Below are 22,554 nucleotides of genomic sequence, written 5' to 3' on the forward strand. Positions count from 1 at the left end.
CACAGCTTAACCCCTAGGACTGGATGTGGCCTGCAGGCAGCTACTTGAACAGCCCTGACATACCTCACTCCGTTACTAGAATGCCTGGCAGCAGCTAGCATTGTCAGATGCTTCTGGTGGCTCTGTGTGGTTTCACGGAGGGTGGAGATGTGTTACCAGAGCTCAATTTATACCTGCAGAAGGGAACATGGCAGCTCAAAAAGTGTGTGCAAACTTCTACATATGCCCTCTGTTGGCTTCCAAATGGGGGTGGGGACCCTGCCAGCACAACAGTGGGTTCTGCCGCTACCACGGAGCTCTGGGCCCAGACATGAGTTTTATTCAAAGAACTAGATTAAACCTTGCAGCAGGAGGGAAAGTTATTGTCTACAGTACACTAGGATTTTCTGCAAGGGTACATCTGCACTGTTGTGATTGAAGTGCCAAACTGACATACCTAAACTAGCTTTAAAACTAACTTGGGTACCAGTAGCAGAGTAGCCACAGCAACACAGATCTCAGTATGGGCTGGAAGACTCATATAAGCTGGGAGAATATTCAAACGAAGTGGGCAGGGCAGTGGTTAGGCTCTATGCTGCCAGATTAGACTGACATGACATTCCATTCAGGTAGTTCAAAGGCAATTCTGGTGATTGCAGGATAGACCTGCCCAATGTTTCTTACCATATTATGATTTGTGCAGATCCAGCAGTGGTGGCAATAAATGTGCATATCCATAAAATTGGGAGGTCTAGATGAAATGGTGATTAAGATATGGGGGCCTTGTCTATCCTTCTGTCACTACTAATAGAGCACCACAGAATACAACAGTGGGCATTATAATAAAACCCAAACAAACAGGTTGATGCTAACCAGTCCTGGGGAGGAAATGTTACCATTCACTTCATGAGAGAAGCCATAATTGGACAGACTGCACCACCAATTTAAAACAATACAACCTTAAGTACTACCAGCAAATTTCTGTCATATAAAGTAATTATAATAAATCTGTTAACATGTACCACTGACAGGTGCACACCACTGGTGATACCTGTACCACAGATTGGGAACCATTGGTATAGACTATAGTATAACCAATGTGCTTACAATACTCACCTGGGGCACTGCCCCAGCTTTAGCTGGAGGACACAAATGTCTGCTGTTTAACTTAGGCCAAACCTCAAGTACACATGTCCAGGAATTTCCCGTTGAGAATTTATAATTACCTTATGGGGTTCATACAAGTTGTCAATTAATGATAAAACTTTTCTCCTCAAGAGAGCTTCAATCTAAGCAGATCAAATAGAGGGTGGGAAAGGAAGCAGAGACATAGACTTGCCCTAAACCAGACAACAAGTCCAGCCCAGCATTAGGAATTACCCAGGTCTCTCAAGGCCCAGGCCAACAGTACTAGTCTAGAACTACCATAAAATTGTCTCAGAAAGAATCCACTGTGTCTTCTGAATGTCAGTATCTAGTCATTTCTGGAAGTGCCAGAGCTGTATACATGCAAGTTTTTGCAAAGTATGACATGTGTGATCACAAGGCATCTACTGGATTTCATCAGACCAGCTTTTAGAAAAGATCTGATCCCAGAAAGTTCCATTTTCACCATGTCCCCTATTTACAGAAGAGAAATGCCATTCAACTTGTTGCACTGTTTAAATGTTATTTTATTAAATATCGTCAGTTCAAGGTTTCATTGTAACAAAGCTATGAAGGTTCTACCAACATTCAGACCAAACAAACAAACACTAGCTAACTTTGTTTTAATTTCTATATCATGCAAAAATTCTGCATCAAACACCTTCCATTTCCTGTTTAAAACATGATATTTATAATATATATTATATAGATGCTTATATTAGCCCCATAAGAGAACATTAAGAATGCTAAAGGTGTACAGCTGTGTCTGATAATGGCCATACCAAGCTAAGGTTCTCATTAACTTAAAAGAAAAAACAGTTAGTCTTCAAGACTGTGCAAAACCAAAAAAACCCAACAATTTAACATTTTCTTTGAAAGATGCAGATACTAAATACAGAGGGTTTTTAATCATTAATAATCATCAGGTAAAGAGACAAGGAAAGATCAGACCTAAAGAAGGCATGCATAACTTCTTGTATGTTGCTTTTTAAAACTGCATAATTGTAGTCTCCTGTTTGCTCTCTCTTTGTCGCTTAAAAAAATCTGAATAAAATATCAAAGCTTTTTCTTTCCACCTCACTCACTATCTTAGTGCCATCTTACAAATGTTCCAAAAATAATAAAATCTAGTGTTTGCCTCCTCTTGTTTCAGTCCTCACTTTGCCTATACATGCACTTAGGGTGCTGGAGGGAGGAAGAAAACTATTTGTTCAGACAAGCTTTGGGAAGCATCATGGATCAGCTGCTCTAATAATGGAGTGAGATTGACTTAATTGTCTCCTAAATGAGAGTGGAGAAATTTCTACTGCAAGGATTTAACTCCATTCTGTGCTACAGCTTCTGTTTTCTTCCCCTCTGTTCTGCTCAACAATGGTCACTTTATAACTAAGCTTTCCCTTTTCTCCAGATCTGTTAAAATGTTTCGTCCCTTTTAATATACTATGTTTTCAGTCTCTCTGGAATGCAGGGATTACCTACTGGAAAGCCCTGTGACCACAGTTTGTGATTTGGAGTTGTGAATAAGTCTGTACCTGTATTCCCTCCAATTTACCAAAAGAAGCAAAGCAACTGCCTCTCTCTTGGTCAGGACACAAGTCATGGTGTGTCCAAGCACTAAAAAGGTTTACTAGAAGCCCTTTTCATCCTTGGGGTCAGGGTTTATTCATAAGTCAAGAAAAACAGAAAAAGAAAAGGTTCAACATTTCCCACCTACCAAATAAAGGAAACGGATTCCCGCCCCACAAAGACAGGGAACAGAAAGATGAATTGGCCCAAAGGACAATCAGATCACATTCGGCAACTCACTTTTCCCTCGATTTCATGAGTTATCCTCTATAATAGAGAGAGAAAATGCCAGGAGGTGGCCTGGAGCCTGGCTGTGGTACACTGCGGTTCTGATCTGAAAGTTTTCCAAGTTACAACATCACCATAAAAATAGGAAAAATATCCAAATGAACACCAAGAAACAGGATGCCTACAAACATTAGAGGAGTTATTGGTGGGGGAGAAGCAACAGCTGCTGGCTCCCTCTGCTACTTTATTTGGAGAACAAACAACTCAAACTGGAAGGCAGTGAGCCCCCTAATTCTATGGGTGCATATATTTCAGTATAAAAAACACACACTAAATTATGCATCATATAGGAGTGTATGCAAGTCTTCATGAAAGAACATAACACTAGGTTTCTCATCTGCTTCTTAAGGAACATATATATTCTGTAGCACTGTGGATCCCAGCTATGTTACTAGAAAGAAAAAAAAAATTAAAGAAAATCCCATACATGTACCCTCTTCCTTTAAAATCTTTGCTCTTAATACTTTTCATCATCATTGTTTTTTTTAAATAAACTGGCTTCAAATCTCCATGTTCGGCCAGGTAGCGGCTGTCTCTCTAAAACCAGTATCATCTGAAGAGCAAGCTCGTATTTTACTTATTTATTTTAATTTAAACCATTGTTATTTTCCCTACTTCCATCCTTAGCTGGGAATAAACATCCCATTTTGTTTTTAAAGAGTCTTTTTGTGGGATCCAGCGGCTGAGCAACCAGCTTTCTGCAGCATTCTCACCGTGCGGAAGATTTACGAAGAAACTCAGGCTGAAGTCAGTCCACTGGGCAGCAGGAAGGAGATGTCTCTTTCCTCCACTTTGTCTCCCTGTTTTTCACACCAGCTCCTCCGGGACCTCCTCACCACTTCTCACTGATTAAAGTTACAGCACAGCCTAAACACCATGTCAGCTTCCACCTTGGCTTTGCAGAGCAGAGTTCAGAAATCTGCTGCCCAAGGTGCCTTCTCCTTCCTCCCTCTCTCTCTCTCTCTTTCTATCCCCCCACCACTCTCCATTGCTTTTGCTTCTCCCCTCTCTTGGTTTCTGAAAGATGCTCCAGCTGCTGCCACGTCATCAGCCCTGGGGGAGGGGGCATCAAATAATCTGTCATTTATTTAGCATTATTCCTGTTTTGTGTTATTTTATACAAACAACATGTCTCTTTTAGATTTAAAAAACACCTTCGTACAGCAGAAACAGACACGATGGATCCATGGAAAACAACAGAAAGACGGCAGCGCCCGGAGCATCAGATGCATGCAGGGTTTCGTGCATTTGGCTGCTGCCTGTTTGTAATTTGTTACTTTTTTTTTTAAACGTCAAAACGGACACGACCGTTGCTGTTACTCAGGCACTCCAGAGCCGCTTGCTAAGAAGATATTGCCCTCCCGCTGAGCATCTCCAAAAGCTGCTGCAGTCAGGAAAAAGGTAGTGTCCGCCCAGAAAGGAGAAGAGAGAATGAGGTGGAAGATGGAAGGGAAATAAAAGTCAAAAGTTAACTGAGGAATTTATACAAAGCAATTTTTCCGCAAGCTCATGAAAACAGGCAAGAAACTATGCAGCACGACAGTCCGGGAGAGCGAACCCAAGAACACAAGAGAAATTAAACCATTCCCACCACTCCACACAAATGCAAAATAAATCTGGGCTGGGCAGGAGAACAGTAAGAGGCAAAATACACCTTGCCTTCCCCATTGTGCTCAAGGTTGGGAGGGTGAATCCTAGTGGTAAAGTAAGATGACATACTGCTGAGCTCTGAGGTTGGCAGAGGGAATCCTAGTTAACCCTCATCACTTGCTGCAAGATGAATCTCAGCACTACAGTGAGATGGGAGGTTTAGGAGGTTAAATCAAAAGAACTGACAGACTAGGTAAGACCCAAGATCCTTCTAGGATAGTATCCTGTCTCCACCTGTGCCCAGTTCCAGGCACTTCAGAAGACACTGCAGGAAAATCCCAAGTGGGTGGTTATGGGGCAACTGGCTGCAAAGGAACACTTTCTTCCTCACCCCCAGCTGAAGTCCAGCTCCTACTGGGGTTAGGAAGACTTCACACTCACATTTCCATTTTAATTGGCTTTTTAAATTATTTCTCATGTAACTCCAGACAGTTGCATTATCTGTACCTGCCTCATTTATTCCCCCAAGTCCCACTAAGCTCTTGGCCTCCGTGGTGTCTTCTCGCAATTATCATCACAGGTTAATTGTGTGTTTTATCAGTTTGCTGTTCTTCAATTCCATCACTGACCTCATCAGCCTTATGCTGAGAGACTAACTAGTACTTCTTATTTCCATTCTCTCCACTAGTCTTCAGTTTGCTTCTCTTCACCACATCCTTTCTTACTCCTCACCAAACTGGCAATCTCTTCTCATGCACCTAGCCATCCCTATTGCTTATCCTCTTAGTTCTTCTGTGTCCTTTATATGGAAAGCTGGTCAGAACTGAACTCTGAATTCCAGGTGAGGGCTTGCAACTGATTTCTATCACTGCACTGCAATATTTTTAGTATCTTCTCCCATCCCCTTCTTCTCCAGCCTAACACTTCATTGCATTCAGTGCATCACTCCAGAACAAGCAGATGTTTTCAGAAAGTTGTCCCCACTGATATCCAGGCTTTGTTATGAGGGGTTACACTTTGTTTGGAATCCACAGAAAAGAGTAGGGTCTAGGGTAGAGGTTACCCTTATGGTGAAAACTGATGGAAATAAGTCATTCCACTTTCCTGCAAAGCCCTTATCCTCTTTTTTGCTTCCACTAAAATCCAGTGGACCCACAAATGTTCACAAAAGTTCTTGCCTTAACATTATTATTGCTTTTGTATCTTTGGCTTTTTCCCCTTCAAAACCTAACTTTGGTTATCCCAATATCCATTATACAAATTTTGGATATAGTTTATGCCCCTTTCTACTGCCTTTGGTAGGGTCAAATCCCTCTAAAACACACAAGAGGGAAACCTATGTTTGACTTAATCCTAAGCAACACACTAAGTTTAACTAGTTCAGCATCCCCAGGGAAAAATAAGCCTTGCCTATTGACACCAAAATTATTGATCTTTTTTTCTAAATAGGAGTAGGATATTTTTTACTAGCTCCTGTTCCGAAATGTAGATCCTAAGACTCAGCATGAGAGCTATAAAAGGCAAGAATCCTGCATATTCTGAAGAGAATGTGCGAAGGCAAGAAACCAGCCAGCGTGGCTAGATAATATGCTGCATAAGGCTCTCTGAGCCAAATGGTTTCAGAACCAAGAAATGATTGTTTCAAGGTGTTGACCTTTATAGTCAAACCTTGCTTCCCTGTGATGCTTGACTAATTTACAGGTGGGTATTTTAAAGTCCTCCAATATTCCTGTTTCTCCATATTTGTTTTCCTATGATCTCTCTCAACATTGTGCACTGGCTATCCTTTTGCTGATCAGAAGGCTGATAGTAAAACTTAAACCAGTCCATCTATATTCTGCAACTTGGGTTTGTGCCTTGCAGATTACACTTTGTGGTCTCTTGTTTTTGAAATTCTCTCAAAAATTCTAGGCAATCATTAAAATCTAAGGCAACTTCCTCCCTCTTTGACAGATTCTGATATCATCTGCATTCATAGCCAACTGCTAAAATATCATACAGGAACTAAGCATTTCATCATGTTGCATCAAGCACCCCCTGCTGTCAGGCATTCTCATTCACTCATTTGTGGTTTTATGCCTCTCAGTTATACAGGCATTTCAAGTTTGCATTTCAAGTTTGCACTGGAGGCTGGACCTTCTCAATCTGACATCCTAGAAGTTCCCTATAATTTGCCTTGGGGGTCACCACTGCCCTTACTTAGTTCAATCTGAAATGTATTCTTGTGTTTTAGCAGATTTCTTTGCCTTTGTGTTACTCACATTGCTAGCATATGCCTGTCTCTGACCTAGGTTGCACTCAGCATGTGCCATCTTTTCCCCAGCTAATCAGACTCCAGTTTTGTGGTAGTCTGGCACTCCAGACTTTTAATTATAGCATGACCAGACAGAAAAAGATGGAGACCCTCCCAGTACTCAAGGACCAGGGGAGGTGAAACCCAGCACACTTCAAGGTGCGTCCATTTCATGCATGCCTTCACCAGTTTATCTGGTCTATAGCCTCAGGTTAGTGCCCTGAGGTTATTGTGGCTTGGAGGCAGATACAACTGTCTCCAACTGCAGGTACCAGCTTTCTCAGTGTAGCACCCTGAAATCCCCTCGATGGTGCCAGACTTGCAGAGGTCATGACTCCAGTTTGTCAGCAATGCTCAGTGGTTTTACTATGTCCGTATAACGTCTGCTCGGAAAGTGAATGCCACAGGGAGAAGGGAGGATTTAAGTGCTCTGCCTTGCTGGGTCGAGGGAAACATTTCCCTATCTTAACTACTTTTTAGGCAGCTCCACTTTGTCTGTGGCTAACTAGAGAACGGTCACTAATCTAAAAGGCCACTGAACATTCTGGGCCACCACTGACAGCAGAGTCAGCTACATCCATGGAATACAACCCTCCCTAGTGGACCATACCTGTGTTTGATCCTCACTGGAGCGGTGCTGCAGGGGCCCCAGAGCAGTGATAGTGGACGTTCAGCCACTTGCCATCACGACGGTGCCAGACACGAGTCTCTTCAGACTGCGTGGTGCGGGGCCGGCCCTGACCGTCGATGTATTGTGTCAGGCGGATATAGGCAATGCAAGCTGCATCTTCACCAATGACATGGACATGAGGGTTCAGGATGGTCGTGTGGATTGGCTTGCTGTTCTTTGACAATACTGGCAGAACATAAAAATCTATCAGTTTCAATTCCCCATCGAAAGAAAGTCTTCTCCTCAGCATCAAATCTGCTGCTCCCAAATGTATCCTAGGATAGAGCAACTCCTTCTCTTAAAAGTCCTTAGAAAAAACAAATCGTTTCCTTCCCAGCCACCTCCCCTACCCCATGGGAACTTAGCCTCTTTATCCTCAGAGCTTCCTCATCCATCAGCTACTGCTGTCTCAAACTACAGGAGAGTTCTTTTCATTATAAAAATGTTACTAAAATACAGCCATGAAACATGCCCTTTCCAAAGACCAGCAGGCCTCAAGTCATTCGACAGTAATAAAGCAGACAGTAAGAAAGCTACAAAGGATATTCTTCCCTTTTACAAACACAGGAATGGTTATGTTAAGCAGCGGTCTTGACTGCCTCCCCCAGCCCAACTGAGTGCAGCAGCTTAGGATAGCCTTTTGCCTCATTCTGTGGAGGCTGCCGGATAGAGGAGGCTGCAGAAGACTTCAGTGAAGTTTAGAAGACCAAAAGGCCTAAACGGTTATTTAGAAAGCATTTACCCAGATTCCCTTCCCAACCACTCTGACAAAGGAGCACCTAGATCCAATCATTAAAGGGTTTGCTAGAGGTTAGAGATCCCTTAAACTGGAGAAATTCCAGTGATCTGCACAAAACAGAAAATCAGGTCCTTACATGCATGACAGGGAAAAACCCTCCTCTCTTCAAATGACTGTGCAGGCTGTTTCTACCATGTAAATTAGATTCTCATACCACTTCCATACAGATAGGAAATGCAGCATCTTAGTCTGAACTACTGGTTCTCCCTCCATCTGATGTTTGCAAGATTAGTTATGTCATTCCCATGGTAAAAGAAAAATGGTGGGAAAAAAAGGGTGAAAAAGGAAATCATATCTGACAAGGGAAGAAGGTTTTTTCAGTGAAAACACATTGGCTCTTAACAATCCATCACAATCCATGCATAACGAAAGCCTGGTGGCCTAGGAAAATTGCAGCAATTTCCCCAAGAAATAAGGGGACATGAAGGAGGGCATGGAGGAGACTGTTTGCATTGCCAGAATCAATCCACTCACAGTTCTCAAAGTAAAACTTGTGGAAGTCCATCCCCTCAACTAGGTTTCCCAGGGCTTCAGGTTCAAATGAGGTCAAGCCAGGGTCACATATTTTCCTGCAGGAAAAAAAGGAATATTCCTTCTTCTTATTGAACTGAATACATGTCACCTTGTCTCAAAATGAGCCCCAAGCTCCAGGAGCTCTTATAAACCAATAAAGACCTAGACATGTTGTTATATGACTAGTACTACGCCTTTTCCCAGACACTGCCCAAGCCTGGAATTGTTACCCACTATGAAGATACAGGGCTGGCAGTAACTGGTACATTTTTTTTTTCTGTTCCATGTTTTAGCCAAATTAAGTCAAGCTTTACATGTCACATCAAGGCTGTTCCTTCACTCTTCCTCCCTCTATGATCTACTACTGACTTTTCCCCACCTCTATAAAAGACTACCAGGTATGCTCCTTTTGGCCAACCTTTCTGCTGCTATTACTCTTGGACCAGGTGCCCATTAAAGAGCTCTACCATACTGAACCACCCAAACTAGTTGAAGACTAAAGCCTGATTCTTGCCATGTAGCTGTACAGCTCCTCCCACTGTATCAACCTGCTTGCCTTGCTTAGGGCAGGAGGCCATTAAGCTACTTGCATACCAACTGACACGTAAAAAACAACTGTCAGAACTAGTATGTTCTGACTGACCATACTTACGTATAGGCCTCAAAGTCTCCATTGTTGATGGCTTCTATTAGCTGCTCTGTTATCTTAATGATCTCTTGTTTACGCACTGTGGACAAGAACAGAAAGCAATTTAACTGCATCAACTCTGAATGGCTGGATGTGGCAATCAAGTACATCCTACTGGACAACCTGCAGGACACCACTAGCCTTGATCCCAGCATTCAAGACATGGGCAGTAAAGACAGCCATCCATATAAAGGTATGGGGTCAATAGTATGAAAGGGAAATGGTGATCCTAGGATGCAGGGAAAAGGGGAATAAAGACTCAAGCATTTTTCTTCAAGAAAGGCCTGTCCTAGGGACCATGGTAGCTTCTTAGAATAAATGACAGCTCTAGCTGTTTCCAGGTACTATAAGAAAGGGACCCTGAGAGAGTGTACAGTGTATGTGGCAACTTGAAAAAAAATCTTAAAATTTGAACCTGTATCTGCTGTAAAAAGGAAATAACTATATTGTTACTATAAAATCAAGCCAACAAAAAATCCCCCAGCACCCTACTTACTAGCATCACCAATAATTACCCACCATATTTTGAGAGCACTGCAAACAAAATATTTGGACATACGTAGGGATGGCTTTCACAAACTAGTGAGACAACCATAGCAAGATGGCTTGCTGCACTAGCAGACCCCATTCACCTATGTTGTGAGGCTACACACTCGCACCATGTTAGCTTTCTGTCAGGCATACAACCCTGTAATTGGACTGCTTCTGTATCCTCTCTCAGTATGTGATTAGCACTACAATTATCTAACTCCCCTTAATGAACTTAAAGATGGACGAATGACCTGTCTGTTGTGGACCCAAATCTCACGCATCAGCACACCTAGTCTTTCCATTACCAGGCTTCCTACTTCCTACACTTCAGCATCTCCCTTCAACTTGTCATCACTACCCACCCATCATGGCAAGGCTTGTGCAATGACTTGGTTTTATTAGAACACCCAGCAGCAGCTTAAGTACTTAGTGTAATGAATCTTCCTTCTTATTTTTGGCTAGCATACATGAATTCACATGCATCAGCTTCATTTCTGCACCAAATGCGCATATATAAACACACAGCTAAGTATACCTGAGCCCATCTATATAGCTGCCTCCCCTCCCTTCCTTTGCCTCTAAGTGCAGCTATTGGGTAAACTACTGTCACATACCTAGACTTCATACCGGTGGCATATTTAAACATAGAAATAAGTAGTCTAAATATTGCTGTGCTGTTTGTGGCTGCCTCCCATATCCCATATGGACATTTCATACTACCAGTGCCTGCCAAAGATAAGGCACAAGAGGGTCATATCTCACCTGCTGTAGGAGACTACCACCCATACATGCCTGAAATCCACCAAGGAAGTTAAGTCAGGCAGCAAGCCACAGAAATGTTTTAGTTAGTAGCATAAGCTAATCTCACTGTGCGTGCTCTGGCAGCAGAAGCAGTGTATAGCATAATCTATATGCAACCATGTGCTGCATGGGTAATCAGTAGTGGATTCAGGAATGGAGCAAGGGAGGAACACCCTCTCCTTTGGCTGTGCCAAACATGCCTAGTGACCTTCAGGCTTGCTGCCTGATCAGCACAGGCTCCTGCCAGAGCTCTATGTAAGCAGCAAATTTTGAGTTCACCAGCTAATTGGGGCAGTCAGAGCCCCTGCTTTTGTGTAGCTGCAGAGTTAAGGGGGTGACAGCTGCTGCCATCTGCCCTTCTGCCTTCCCCTCCCTGCTGGATTCAGCAGCAAGGGAAAGGAGGTGATGAACAGTGGTGGCAGTACTCATCCCTGGCTCCAGAGCTGCAAGAAAGCAGAGACTCTGGCCAGACCCTGTGCTGAGAGCTAACATGTGGAACAGCCAAAAAGTGGGAAGGAAAACCACGCTGCCACACCTGCTCTGGATCCACCCATGGGTCCCCAATTCTGTGAAAAGTATAACTGTGACAAAGAGATAGAATCCTGAGCCCAGGGAGGAGAATGGAGCAAGATTTCATTTGGCACAAGTGAAGGAGCCTAAAACCATAAAAGTCTTGTGCTAGCTCATCTTAATGTCTGTCTTATGCTCCCTGCCCCCAAATCCAATATACACAGCAGGACTGACTGCATTTCAGGCATAAAACCATGCTTTCCTCCCTGCATTGACTGTACATGCAAAGCTATCAGAATGACATAGATTCATTCCCTTTTCTCCTCCATTGGAGAGAGTCCCTGGATTTCATGCAGTGAGGCACTACTGCCTATCAATCAAGGTGAAAATAAGCAGGGCCTCACCAACTTACCCTTCCAGAAGAAAGCAACAGGAAGAGTAAGCCAAGGAACAAACACAAAGCCCTTGGGAAGTCCAATTGTTGATCTCTTGAAATCCTTACCATCATACCACTGTCCCTTAGACTCATCCTGCACGACACTGTCAGAGCACTGCCGAAAGGAAGACTCGGGAGTGTGAGCTTCCAGCACTGATGAGGCAAGGATCTCCACCAATACGGGACAATTAACTCTAAAGTCCTGCCCACACTACAACTTTTAACCAAATCTGTAGCCACTTAAGAGGCACGGATGGTTTTAGTCATGACTTGTGGCTATCTATATTATATATATGTATTACAATTCAAACATTTAGCAACAATGACAGCTTGAAAGCACATCATCCCTGCCAGAGACACAGGCTGGCTCTTGGCTGGTCTTATAATTGGTTCACCACATTCATCCAGTAATTGTTTGCTTACATGATCTGGGGAGGGGAAGGGGGTTCTTATTCTGGAGCACATTACCCCACCTTTTGCTGGTGCAACCCTGTATACAGATGTAATTCGGAAGAGGAGACCAGATTCTCCCAGAATGTACTTCCACACAGAGGAAGACAGTAGTCTGTGTGCACACACAAAGACAGCTTCAACAGCAGAAATGCTTTGGTGACTGTATATTAAACCATGGTACTTGTCACCAGTTACAGTGACTTCGTTTCTAGCCATTCACAAAGTCCTGGCATCAGCTGTAGCATGGAAAGTCATTCCATCTCTCTGAATTGGGAATAGGAGGATGAGGAGCATAAGGATGAAGAAAAGGAGGGTAACTAAATATCTAAGGTAACTAATATTAGTTGTACTACTCCACTACTACTAGCCAACTGCTAACTTACACGGTGGACTGTTAAGTACAAATGGAACTACTGGAGTTAGCAAGGGCTCCGACTGAGCACGCTCTAACTCCAATGTCTGCCCTGGGCTGTCCCAGGCAAGAAGCTTCTCTTCACAAGACTGTGTGGCTGCAAAACAAACGTAAGCATTAAAACAAAATAAAAAAAAGAACAAAACAAAAAACAAACACAAAAACAAAACAAAACACAAAACCAAAGCAAACTGAAGATATACAACACAACACACAGCCCCAGACCCCATTTTTACAGACACATACCCCATTAACCATCAATCTCTGTGCTGAATAGGTTGTGCCATCTCAGCTGGACGACATTCCAAAGGGCCAGGACGGGCCCTTGGAACGCCCTGCAGAACATGGTGGATCTCTCACTGACACCGAAGGGTGATATCTGAGTGTGCCCAGAAGCAATCCACCCTCACCAGTCTGTGACTGATGAGTAGAGGAGAGGATGGGGTAAACAAAAGGGGGGAAAAAGGAGGCCGGGGATCCAAATCACTACAAATGTGACCCAGAAAAGTGGCAAGGGAAAAAAAAAACATTTCCTCACTGTGGGGAATGAGGTTTCAGCAGTCCAGTGTACTAAACCAGGGACTTGCTGGTAAGGGAGGGGTATTTGAGAACACAGTGCTGTAGGGGTAACAGCCTTTGGGAGTTAATAAGAGATCACAGCCCTTTCAGTCTAGCCAGACAGGGCCCTCTCACCCAAATCAGAACATTACCAGAGTTACATGCTTCAGGTTAGTGCCAAAAGGGAGGCTCGCACTGCTTCATCAGAGGAGTTAACAGGAATGTTTGGCAAAGGGACAAAGGAATGAAGACGAGAGAAGGAAGAGGAGAAAGCAAGCCTGTTTCCTCCCACCCACTGAAATAGTCTGACTGGATGATTCAAAGTATCTTGAGTGTCACTATGCTTGTTCCTCATTCTAAAAGGCGCAATGTGAGGCTAGTAAGAGACTCAACTCAGGAAGACCATCCCGAGGGGAGGAAAGGTCTGGGGAGCCCAAACGTGTCTTCTCTTGGCCACCTATTCTTACTATTTTTCTGCTGCCAGGTTATTAAAAGCTCCTCTGCCGAGCCACAGTATTTGGGAGAAAACTGGGGAGACTACTGCATAGAATACTGACAGGATATTCAGTTTTCAAACCCACTGAGACAAAGCGAGGCCTGCAAGGCAGAAATACAAACAGAGGAGATGCCCCTCCATAGTTTACAGCACAGAGTGGTGGAGGGAAGGTTCTTTTAGCAGCCAAAGCCTTGCTTTCATAGCACCTTTTGAAGTGGCCTTTACTACTAGTCCTTAGTACTTCTTTAGCACTTTCCATCCAAAGAGCAAAAAGCTCTTAAACCAGAAGGAAGTCCACCTTACAACACCCCTTCCCCAAGTCAGTCAGTACCACTGTCCCCCTTTTTCAGATGGGAAAATTACACTATGGAGAGGTTAAGTGACTTGACCAAGGGACCCAACAAGTCAGTGTCACTGCAAAGAATTCCATGCCTTGCACAAATGGAAGTAAAGGATTGGAATTAGCCAGGATGAGGTTCCAATTTACAGTGGGAGAAGGTCTAGAGAATTTCAGTGCGAGGAAGAGGTTTTCCAGGAGGGGAGAGAATCTTTTTTATTCTGAAGTACTGGAAACGAAAGTCAACATTCTGGATGGAAACTGGGGAAAGGAAAGTCTTGGGGTGGGAAAAATGGGGGATGGCAGAGGAAGGGGAAGGGGAAAGATGCTGTGGAGCGCTGTACCCCTGGACTTACTGGCTGAGAAACAGAGAGAAAGCTGGGACTGCATGGTCTCAGTCTGTGTTTTGCTCTCACTGTGCCTCCGTCCTTCAAGCACTGAGCTGCCGTCCCCGGTGGAGAGAGGGGGAGCTAGCATGGCAGGGAATTAAAACACAAAAAACAAACAAAACACGCAAGTTCAGTAAATAAAAAAAGGGAAAAGAAGTAGGAGAACATTAAAGAAACCACAATGCTAAGCACAAAAACCTGCACGAGCATCCTCCAAGGCAAAGCCAAGCAGACTGCTCTACAGCATAATCCCTCTGTGATTCATAAATGGCATGTGAGGAGCTGCTCCCTTCTAGCCCTGCTACAGTGGAAACAACAGCTCAACAAGCCATGACTGACTATGGGCCTAACAGCTCTATACTGCTCCACGTCAGTATAGACCTCCCTAGAATGCTCCTATTCAAAGAGGTAGAAAATAAATGATCCAGCTGGCCTCTCTTTCCCCAGAGTCTGAGAACCCCAGCACCTCTAATCCAGGCTGTATACAGCAAAGAATAGAGGAGGGACTCAATGGCTCAAGGGAAAAACTTGACATTATAACCTGGCAAAAGCAACCCCTGGTAAACCAGAAAGGGAAAAGCTTAGAAATAAAGGTCTAATAGTATCACTAGAGCTGGGCATAGTCAGATGGTCACTGCACAAGCTCCTTCCCTCCCGTACCAATCTAGGTATCCAGAGATTAGAGGCTACATACTTCACTGTGTGCTAAAAATCATCTGAGAGACCCATTCCCTGTCTTCCCAACTGGATTCTATAATTATGTATTCCTCACCTGGGGAAAATAGAGAGAGAGAGTATTACCTTGCAATAAAGCCAATTTCCTTTGAAACTGCACTTGTATTAGAGTGTGTCCACTTCATGATGCTGTTCCCAGTCAGTCTTCAGAACAGTTAACAGTAGTTAACTGTACAACCAGCAGCTTGTGACACAGTACTAGAACAGCATCAAGAACTGTCCCTACTGCCTGACATGATCTCAGTACCCGTGTCACCAGACAAGCACTAGTGCTTTCCCAAGTGTTCAACGGAATGGGCTCTGAGTACAGGTGAAGTGGGGAGTGCAGGGGGAGGGGAGGAAGGGAGCGGGGCAGGGGTACCTGTGCCTTGATGCTTTCCCATAAATGAAAAAGCTACTATTTCTTTCCCCACCCAAAAGGGCACATTCCAGAATTTGCTCGCAGGGAGGGCACCCCTCACTGGGGAGCCAGGTGTGGGGACCAGAATTTCCTGACCTGTTTGCCCCTCCCAACATACTAGACAGCTGCACAAGCAGCACAAATAAATCTGACACTCCAGAATAAGCAGCGCTTGTTCATCTAAGGCACTTTTAAAAGTTCATCACCAGAGGGGGAAGAGTTTATGCTGTGGTCAATGACAGCTCTAAAATCTCACCCCTGTCTGTTAACATCTCATTTCCCACTGTTAAAGCACCCCAAGCAGGGACAGTCCTGGAGCTCCAGCTTCATCCACAAACAGAACAGAGAATAGAGGATATCCTTTGTGCTGGCACAGGTAAGAGACATTCAAAGACGTCTGTAGAACAGCAGTGAAAACAAAGATTCCCAGAGCAGAGTACACAGATTCCAATCCCCTTATGGGGGAGCAGGAACAGGAAGGGTCCAATTGCTCACAAGCTGTGGAGAGGCAAAGGAAGGAGCAGCCAAATTTTAAATCTGAAGGGAAGAAACAGGGAGACTCCAGTTCTCTAAAGAGGTTGGGAGTGGAGAGATCCCATCCATCTATGAGGAAGGAATTCCCACTCAGCAGAGGAAGGACTGGCAACTTCCTCAAAGCAGTCTGAAAGGTGCCTACCCAGGACTCTGCCATGAGGGGAATGGTAAAGAAAACCATGGCAAACTCAGGAACTCAATCAGACAAGTCTGGGATCACTTGTGGTAGGTGGGATCTCCAGAATCTCCTCTCTGTCCCCTCACAATGTCAGAGGGACTTGTCAGTGCACCTACCTTTCAGATCCTCATCTTCAGTGGTGGTATTACAGCTCTCTGTGGACCCCTGCATGGTAGAAGAGAACGTTACTAGATAGCAATGCCCACAGAGTCAAAACTATTTCATTTGTTTGCAGAAGAGGATGGGGGTTGCATAAAACAGAGGAAGGAACAAGATAAAAGCATTTATGGTTAGGAGGATTAGGATGAAATTATGCAAAGGAAAACTGAGGCAAATATCAAGCAAGATCTTTTAGGCTTAGCAATCTCTGAAGAGAAGTAGTGCAAGCATATGATGCTGGAGCCATTTGAGAACAGACATTGTCAAGCCCTGGGAACAGTATAATATAGGGCACAATCTGTAGGAGCCTCAAGGAGCGAGTAAATGAGATCCCAGACCTACAAGTTCACTCTAAGGAATTGGCCTCCAAATCCTGAAGAGACAAGGCACATGCGTAGATATGCACATCTCATCTTCCACCCTGAGTTCACAGGGAATCATACACATCATGTCAGGAAAAGGACAGGGATATCCAAATGTTACTGTTCAGAATCATGCATTGACACAGTCGCCAGAGGGGCAGGGACTTGAAACAGAAAAGAGCAGATTGGTTAAGTAGAGATGTGGGGATTTCTCTGAGGGAAATGCTGGCTGTCCCTCCCCTTACCTTTATGCCATCTGTAGCATTGTGGACAACAGTTGTTTGAGGCTCCTAGGTAGGGAGGAAGGCAAAAGTTAAACTCAGATTCTGACGCCTGTGTCTCATTTGTCTTCCCCCTCCAGCAAGTAACCAACATGGAAACAAACCACAACACACCTCCAAACTGCACACGTGCGTGCACACACGCACACACACTCCCTACTCAGAGGGCTTCTAAGAGAGAAACATTAACAGCTACATTCATGAGGAGACAAAGCCCCCAGGTGCCCTGTAGGTCCCAATTTGAGCCCTGAGAACTGCCCTTGGCCTGATAGCCTTACAACTATGACCAAACAGCAGTCTCAGCATAAATTTCCAGCACTTAGAAGACAGTTGACTATGCAACAAGCCCTCTACAGCATCTCTCTCAGAAATCAGATTTTAAGGGAGAGGACTGGTAGTGGGCTGGGGCCTTTGTCTCCCAGATTTCCATTGAGTTTGCCAAGTACTTTATTCTTAAGAGGGACATTCATAATTTCCATAAAAAGAAAGGGAATAAGCCAGAGTGTCCCAGTGCCTTTCAGTGAGAAACTGCTTAGGCTACCAGGCTGCAAAAGAAAATGCACATTTTGCTAGAACAAAGTCTCCAAAATGGGACATTTATAGTAAAAATAGAAAGGCATTCTCAGCATCAAAACAGCAGCAGGCTAAGCCAGTGCAGGAAGAGCTGAAAATTATGAAGTGTCCCAAGAAAAAAATAACTCTCTGGAACGTGAGACAGAGCAGAAAGCAGCTACCAGGCCTCCAAGAGCGCTAGCTTGCTCCTGTACTCATCCTTTTGTTAGAAGACATCACTGAGATCTTGCACCATCACTCACCCACTGACATCCCTCTTCTGAAGGAAGATCGAGGTGGCCACCAGAGGCCATGTGTTGCAGCAAAGCACACTCACCCAATCTGTTACTACTTGACATGCTGCCTGATTTTCCAAGATTATTCAAGGTAGAGCCTACTTGGGCTACACTGCTAAACATACAAAGCACAGATCTCTCTAGAAGTCCACTGCATGCACTGCGACACTGCTGAACAATGACAGCACAGCAGATCAACCAGCTGCAGAGGACTAAAACCATATAGCCAAAAAGGGCAATTAGGCCACAGAGGGTCTCATTTGAAACTCAATTATTTGGCCCACCCTGTCTCTGTCATGGGGTGCTGAAGCCCATTTTCCTTCTCCTGGATGTTGGAAAGTAGATATGGTTGCTTGCTCCATCAGTCTCTTCTTCCAAACCAAAATAAAAAAAAACCCAGAACAGTTGAATGGGAGACACAGAAGTATACAGGGATGGCACAAGGGACAGTCCAGACTAGCTGAAGTCCCCGTATCCAACTGCTACATCAGTTGGCACCCCAGCTCCCACAGCAGCGAAAGAACACAGACAGAACTAAGCCAAAACACAAGCTCAGACAGAGCAGCACAGGTAGCACTGGGGTGAGGGGACAAAAGTCAGAACTAAACCAAACAAGAAAAAAAAAAGTAATAGTGGTCAGGGAAGATACCATGGACGTCTGCACTGGGGGAGTTTCTTTTGCTGGGCTTACTAGACTGGTTTTGTTGTTGCTCTGTGGCTGAGACAGAAAAACAGATTGTTTTAGTTATCTTGCTGTCCAGCAATGACAGCAAAACATTACAGTACTGCTCTCATAACCCCCCACCATCTTTTCAGCCCCCCACCCCACAAATTGCAAGAACAGGGAAGAAGGAGGAAGAAGGAATACTGCCATGGTCATTGGATACCACCTGTCTCTTCAGAGGTGCAATAGTGAACTCACCAATGCCCCAAAATGGGTGGATTACTAGAGCTATAAGAAAGGCAAGGGAAAGAAAGAGGAGGCAACCCAAAAGGCTTGGGTTTTCCAGGAGGGGTGCTCCCAAGAAACTTCATTGCAGCAGAGAGGGAGCTGACGTGTGACAGGATGTGTGCTAACAGACTTTAAGTGACAGTATAGGGCATGTGTTGTGCAGCATCACATTGGGATGACCTGGAGCTGTGCCCATGGTATTCCAGGGTGTGCTGGATGAGACTAGTGTGGGATGATGCTGGCATTCCAGAGTGCAATGCTAGTACGAGAAAGGGTGGAGGAGGTTCACGGCAGGCATGGAGAGAATACCAAGGAAGAAGCCAGGGGATTGCTTGGGTAGGTTAGTGAGTCTTAGGGATGTTTCCAAGGGATTTATGCCTTTCTCAAGGAGTCTCTCTTGTAGCTGGGTCAGATTATGAAGTTTGTTGATAAAGGCTGTTCTCCTCACTCCCATAGCACAACAAAAGCAGCAGAGTTACCAACTCCCCTCCACGCTTGCAGCATGGAAATGCCTCAGCTTAATTAAGAGAATGCCCAAAGTCCAGGTCTTGTTAGGTAGGAGGTGCCCTGAAGCGGTTTTCAATCATGTACACTCCCCCATCCATAAATTCAAACCTTCTTCTCGATGCACTGAAAAACAGGCTAAATCTGACTTACAGAGAAGACCTGACTGGCTGCTGAAGCACTTTCCCCTTAACATTCTTCTTGTACCCAACACCAAAAAATAAGATAAAAAACAGGCTCACTGTAGCTCAAAGACATTTAAGCAGTCTGCCTATCTTTTGGGGCAGAGTAGAACAAGGGCAAACCCCCAATGTATCAGAACCCTCTGCACCAAGCAACCAATGCAAGGAACGACAAGAAAGGGTCCGAAGAGAATTTTAAACACATCCATGAGAAGCAGATCTTAAAATAAGATTCTGCATCCATCCCTGCCTGTACGAGCGTCTCTTCATAGGCACCACGCCCTGCTAGAGGTTTTTTGTTTTTTTTTTTTTTCGGTTAAAAAAAAGAGAGAGAGAGAAAGAAAGAAAGATTCCACAGAGCCAGAGAATGGATAAACGTGCTCATCCCTAAAAATCTGGGAAAGGAGGAACATCTTCATTCACAAATATGACATGCCTTACATCTCATTACCTGCCTCATTTCATCTTTCTAGTAGGGCAAACACTCTTTGGGTGCATTTCTAGCTTGCTGGTGCCAGAAACAAAGAGGTAAAAGGGGCAAAGCAGCCTAAAAGAACGAGTCCCAAGCTGCTTTGTGGCACAAAGACCACGGCCGTAGAAAATCCTGTTTGCCTCCTCCCATCATACCAAAGTGCTTTTACAGTCTATTAGAAATTACTAGCTCTGTCTCAAGGGGGTTTAAATCCAGCTCCTTTATTCACGTGCTGCTCAGCAGCCAAGGGACGCCATCATTACACTTCAGTATACTAGAAAGGGAATGATACAGGGTGCTTGAAAAAAACAACATTGAACATTCTGAGCTGGACTCAAGTTGAGGTGTGCTCAATAGAGGACTAATTTCTAGAAGGCAAGTAAAGACTTCATCCCAGGGGTTCAATCTAAACAGCTCCGAAAGAAACTGCTAGAACTCAGCACCTCAGGAAGAGGCCCTCAGCGTCAGCTTTTCTGCAACTTCCCACTTGCCATCAGGACCATCTCCCTCACTAAAATTCGCACCACGGGAGCTTCCAAAACATACACACTCCTTAGTGGAACCCGAGCTGTCTTTCTGCAACCATCACTCCTCTCTAGTTTGACTGGGACTGTGCCTCCAGGTCTCTGCCCAGATTTACAGCATGGTACTAAAACACTGCAAAGGGAATGTTGGTAAGCTAAGGAGACAGGAAACTTGACCTATGTGCTTCACATGTACAGCTCATATGGGAGGTGCCAGATCTACTGACTCCCTTTTGTTGTCCCCCTGCTCTGTGACCATTTAGTCAGCTGCCCTTCATCCTACACATGGGCTCTCAGAGTGTATACGAGTCTCACAGGATTTTACACATGCATCACCCCGCCATTAACATCAACATCAATGGGGAGCAAGAAACCTAGCTGATTTGTTCCAGTACAGAAGGTCTCGACTCTAAAAAGAAGGCAGTTTACCTAGGACTGTGTCAGACCATTCAGAAGATCTGTGATACAATTCATTTTGACACAGATACTGAATGCATTTCCTGTGCTAGATGAAAGACAGACAAACACAGACAACACCGACAGTGCGAGAGAGAGAACCAACCAGTGATCACAGCACTGGGGTACACACTGAAAGACAGGAAAGCAAACACCAGCCACCTGGACACTTCTAGCATTCACTGGTCATTTATTCAAAATTCACTGTCCCGAGACAGACACCTATTTAGTTTCCCTTTTCCAGCTGCCTTAAAGTAGGAAAAGAAATGTAACTTTGAGCTGGGCTGCGCGGCGCTTGATGACCTGTACAAGATCTCCTACCTTTACATCTAACACAGCTGGGGCTAGAAAAGTCAGGGAATGCTGCCCTGGAAGTGACATGTCACTAAGAGACTTTCTAAGCAGCCCTTTGTGACCTCTTATTGCTTATTTGTAACAATTTACAGTGACAATGAAAGGGGGAGAAACAGGCAGAAACAGGGAAGCCAGTTTCTCTCCTTTAGTGACACTGTCTTCTTCCCACCTGAAGGAGGCAAGAACCACAATCCAGCAAATCAGAATACAAAGGATACTTTCACATTAGTTACTGCCCATGGCTTCACAACAGTGACATGGACAGTAGCAAATGGCAGTAGCATCAATCTACAATTTGGCACTGGCTGTTTTTTTTTCTTTTCTTCCTTGAAGAATCAGTATAATCACCATTTTCCAGCATATTCTGGGGATAGCAAACACATTTGGATAAATGAAAGGGGAATGGATAAAGTGTAAGAGGGAGTAGTTACTGGGCACTTGATCATGCTGGGAGACAAAATGGAGATCCAAAGAACAGAGACTTGGATTGTAAGGGCTCTGACAAACCTTTTTCAATATAGAAAGAAGTCTAACAAAAATAAATTAATGGCAGTTTTAAGCCACCAGGTGGTGCTGTGCCCGCACCTTTGTTCCGTGCACGCTGGAGACCCATCAGAAGCCTCTGCCATATTTGGAGCGACTCCCAGTTTGTTCTACACTGCAGGGCTATCTCCAGGGATGACAGCACCAACACGAGGCAAAGCACCTGCTCCTCTTTTGGCACCTCTGCAACAGAATGACAAGGCCCCATGTCCAGACAAGGCACAGATCTGTTGTTCAGAGACCACGCACTCCATCCCAGGAGAGGTACTGCCTTCTTCATTTGTTTCTCACCTCGCATCAGACACCAATAGCAGGCAATGCTCAACTGCATTTTAAGCAGCCAATTTTCTGTAGGGAATGGGAACCTGAGATTAACCAGAGTCTGACCAATCACACGGTCCTTTTTGTGAGGACATGGACCTTTGAAGTGCATGATTTCCCCATCTCACCACCCTCCCCAAACATGCTATGTAAGGTGATGAGCACAAGCTGAGCGTGCATGGTATGAGAATGGTGGACGCACGAATCGCAGGCAGCTTACGGGAGGTGCTCACCATCAAATGCACACTGGAGCTCGACTTCCTTTTCTGGACACACCATTGAGAGAGGGAAAGA

At 44.5% G+C, this 22,554-nt stretch overlaps 1 protein-coding gene across 8 annotated transcripts in view; it reads right to left on the minus strand.

The window, feature by feature from the left end:
• Positions 1-1,611: 1,611 nt before the first annotated feature.
• The window catches only part of CAMK2G (calcium/calmodulin dependent protein kinase II gamma), a 183,496-nt gene continuing 162,553 nt past the window's right edge, over positions 1,612-22,554 (minus strand). Inside the window, exons 16-25 of one of the 8 annotated variants that reach the window (XM_025212676.1) lie at positions 22,494-22,526; positions 18,602-18,670; positions 17,069-17,113; positions 16,419-16,467; positions 14,423-14,536; positions 12,647-12,772; positions 9,497-9,572; positions 8,806-8,900; positions 7,473-7,718; positions 1,612-4,363 (exon numbers count right to left, since the gene is read on the minus strand). In XM_025212676.1, coding sequence (XP_025068461.1) covers positions 7,486-7,718; positions 8,806-8,900; positions 9,497-9,572; positions 12,647-12,772; positions 14,423-14,536; positions 16,419-16,467; positions 17,069-17,113; positions 18,602-18,670; positions 22,494-22,526 — 840 coding nt within the window. In that variant the 3' untranslated portion in view covers positions 1,612-4,363; positions 7,473-7,485. The remainder of the gene's footprint in view (positions 4,364-7,472; positions 7,719-8,805; positions 8,901-9,496; positions 9,573-12,646; positions 12,773-14,422; positions 14,537-16,418; positions 16,468-17,068; positions 17,114-18,601; positions 18,671-22,493; positions 22,527-22,554) is intronic. The other 7 variants (XM_025212679.1, XM_025212686.1, XM_025212693.1 and 4 more) reach the window with 7 other exon arrangements.

This window comes from Alligator sinensis, unplaced genomic scaffold (genome assembly GCF_000455745.1).
Source record: "Alligator sinensis unplaced genomic scaffold, ASM45574v1 scaffold109_1, whole genome shotgun sequence".
In the NCBI taxonomy this organism is placed as follows: domain Eukaryota; kingdom Metazoa; phylum Chordata; order Crocodylia; family Alligatoridae; genus Alligator; species Alligator sinensis.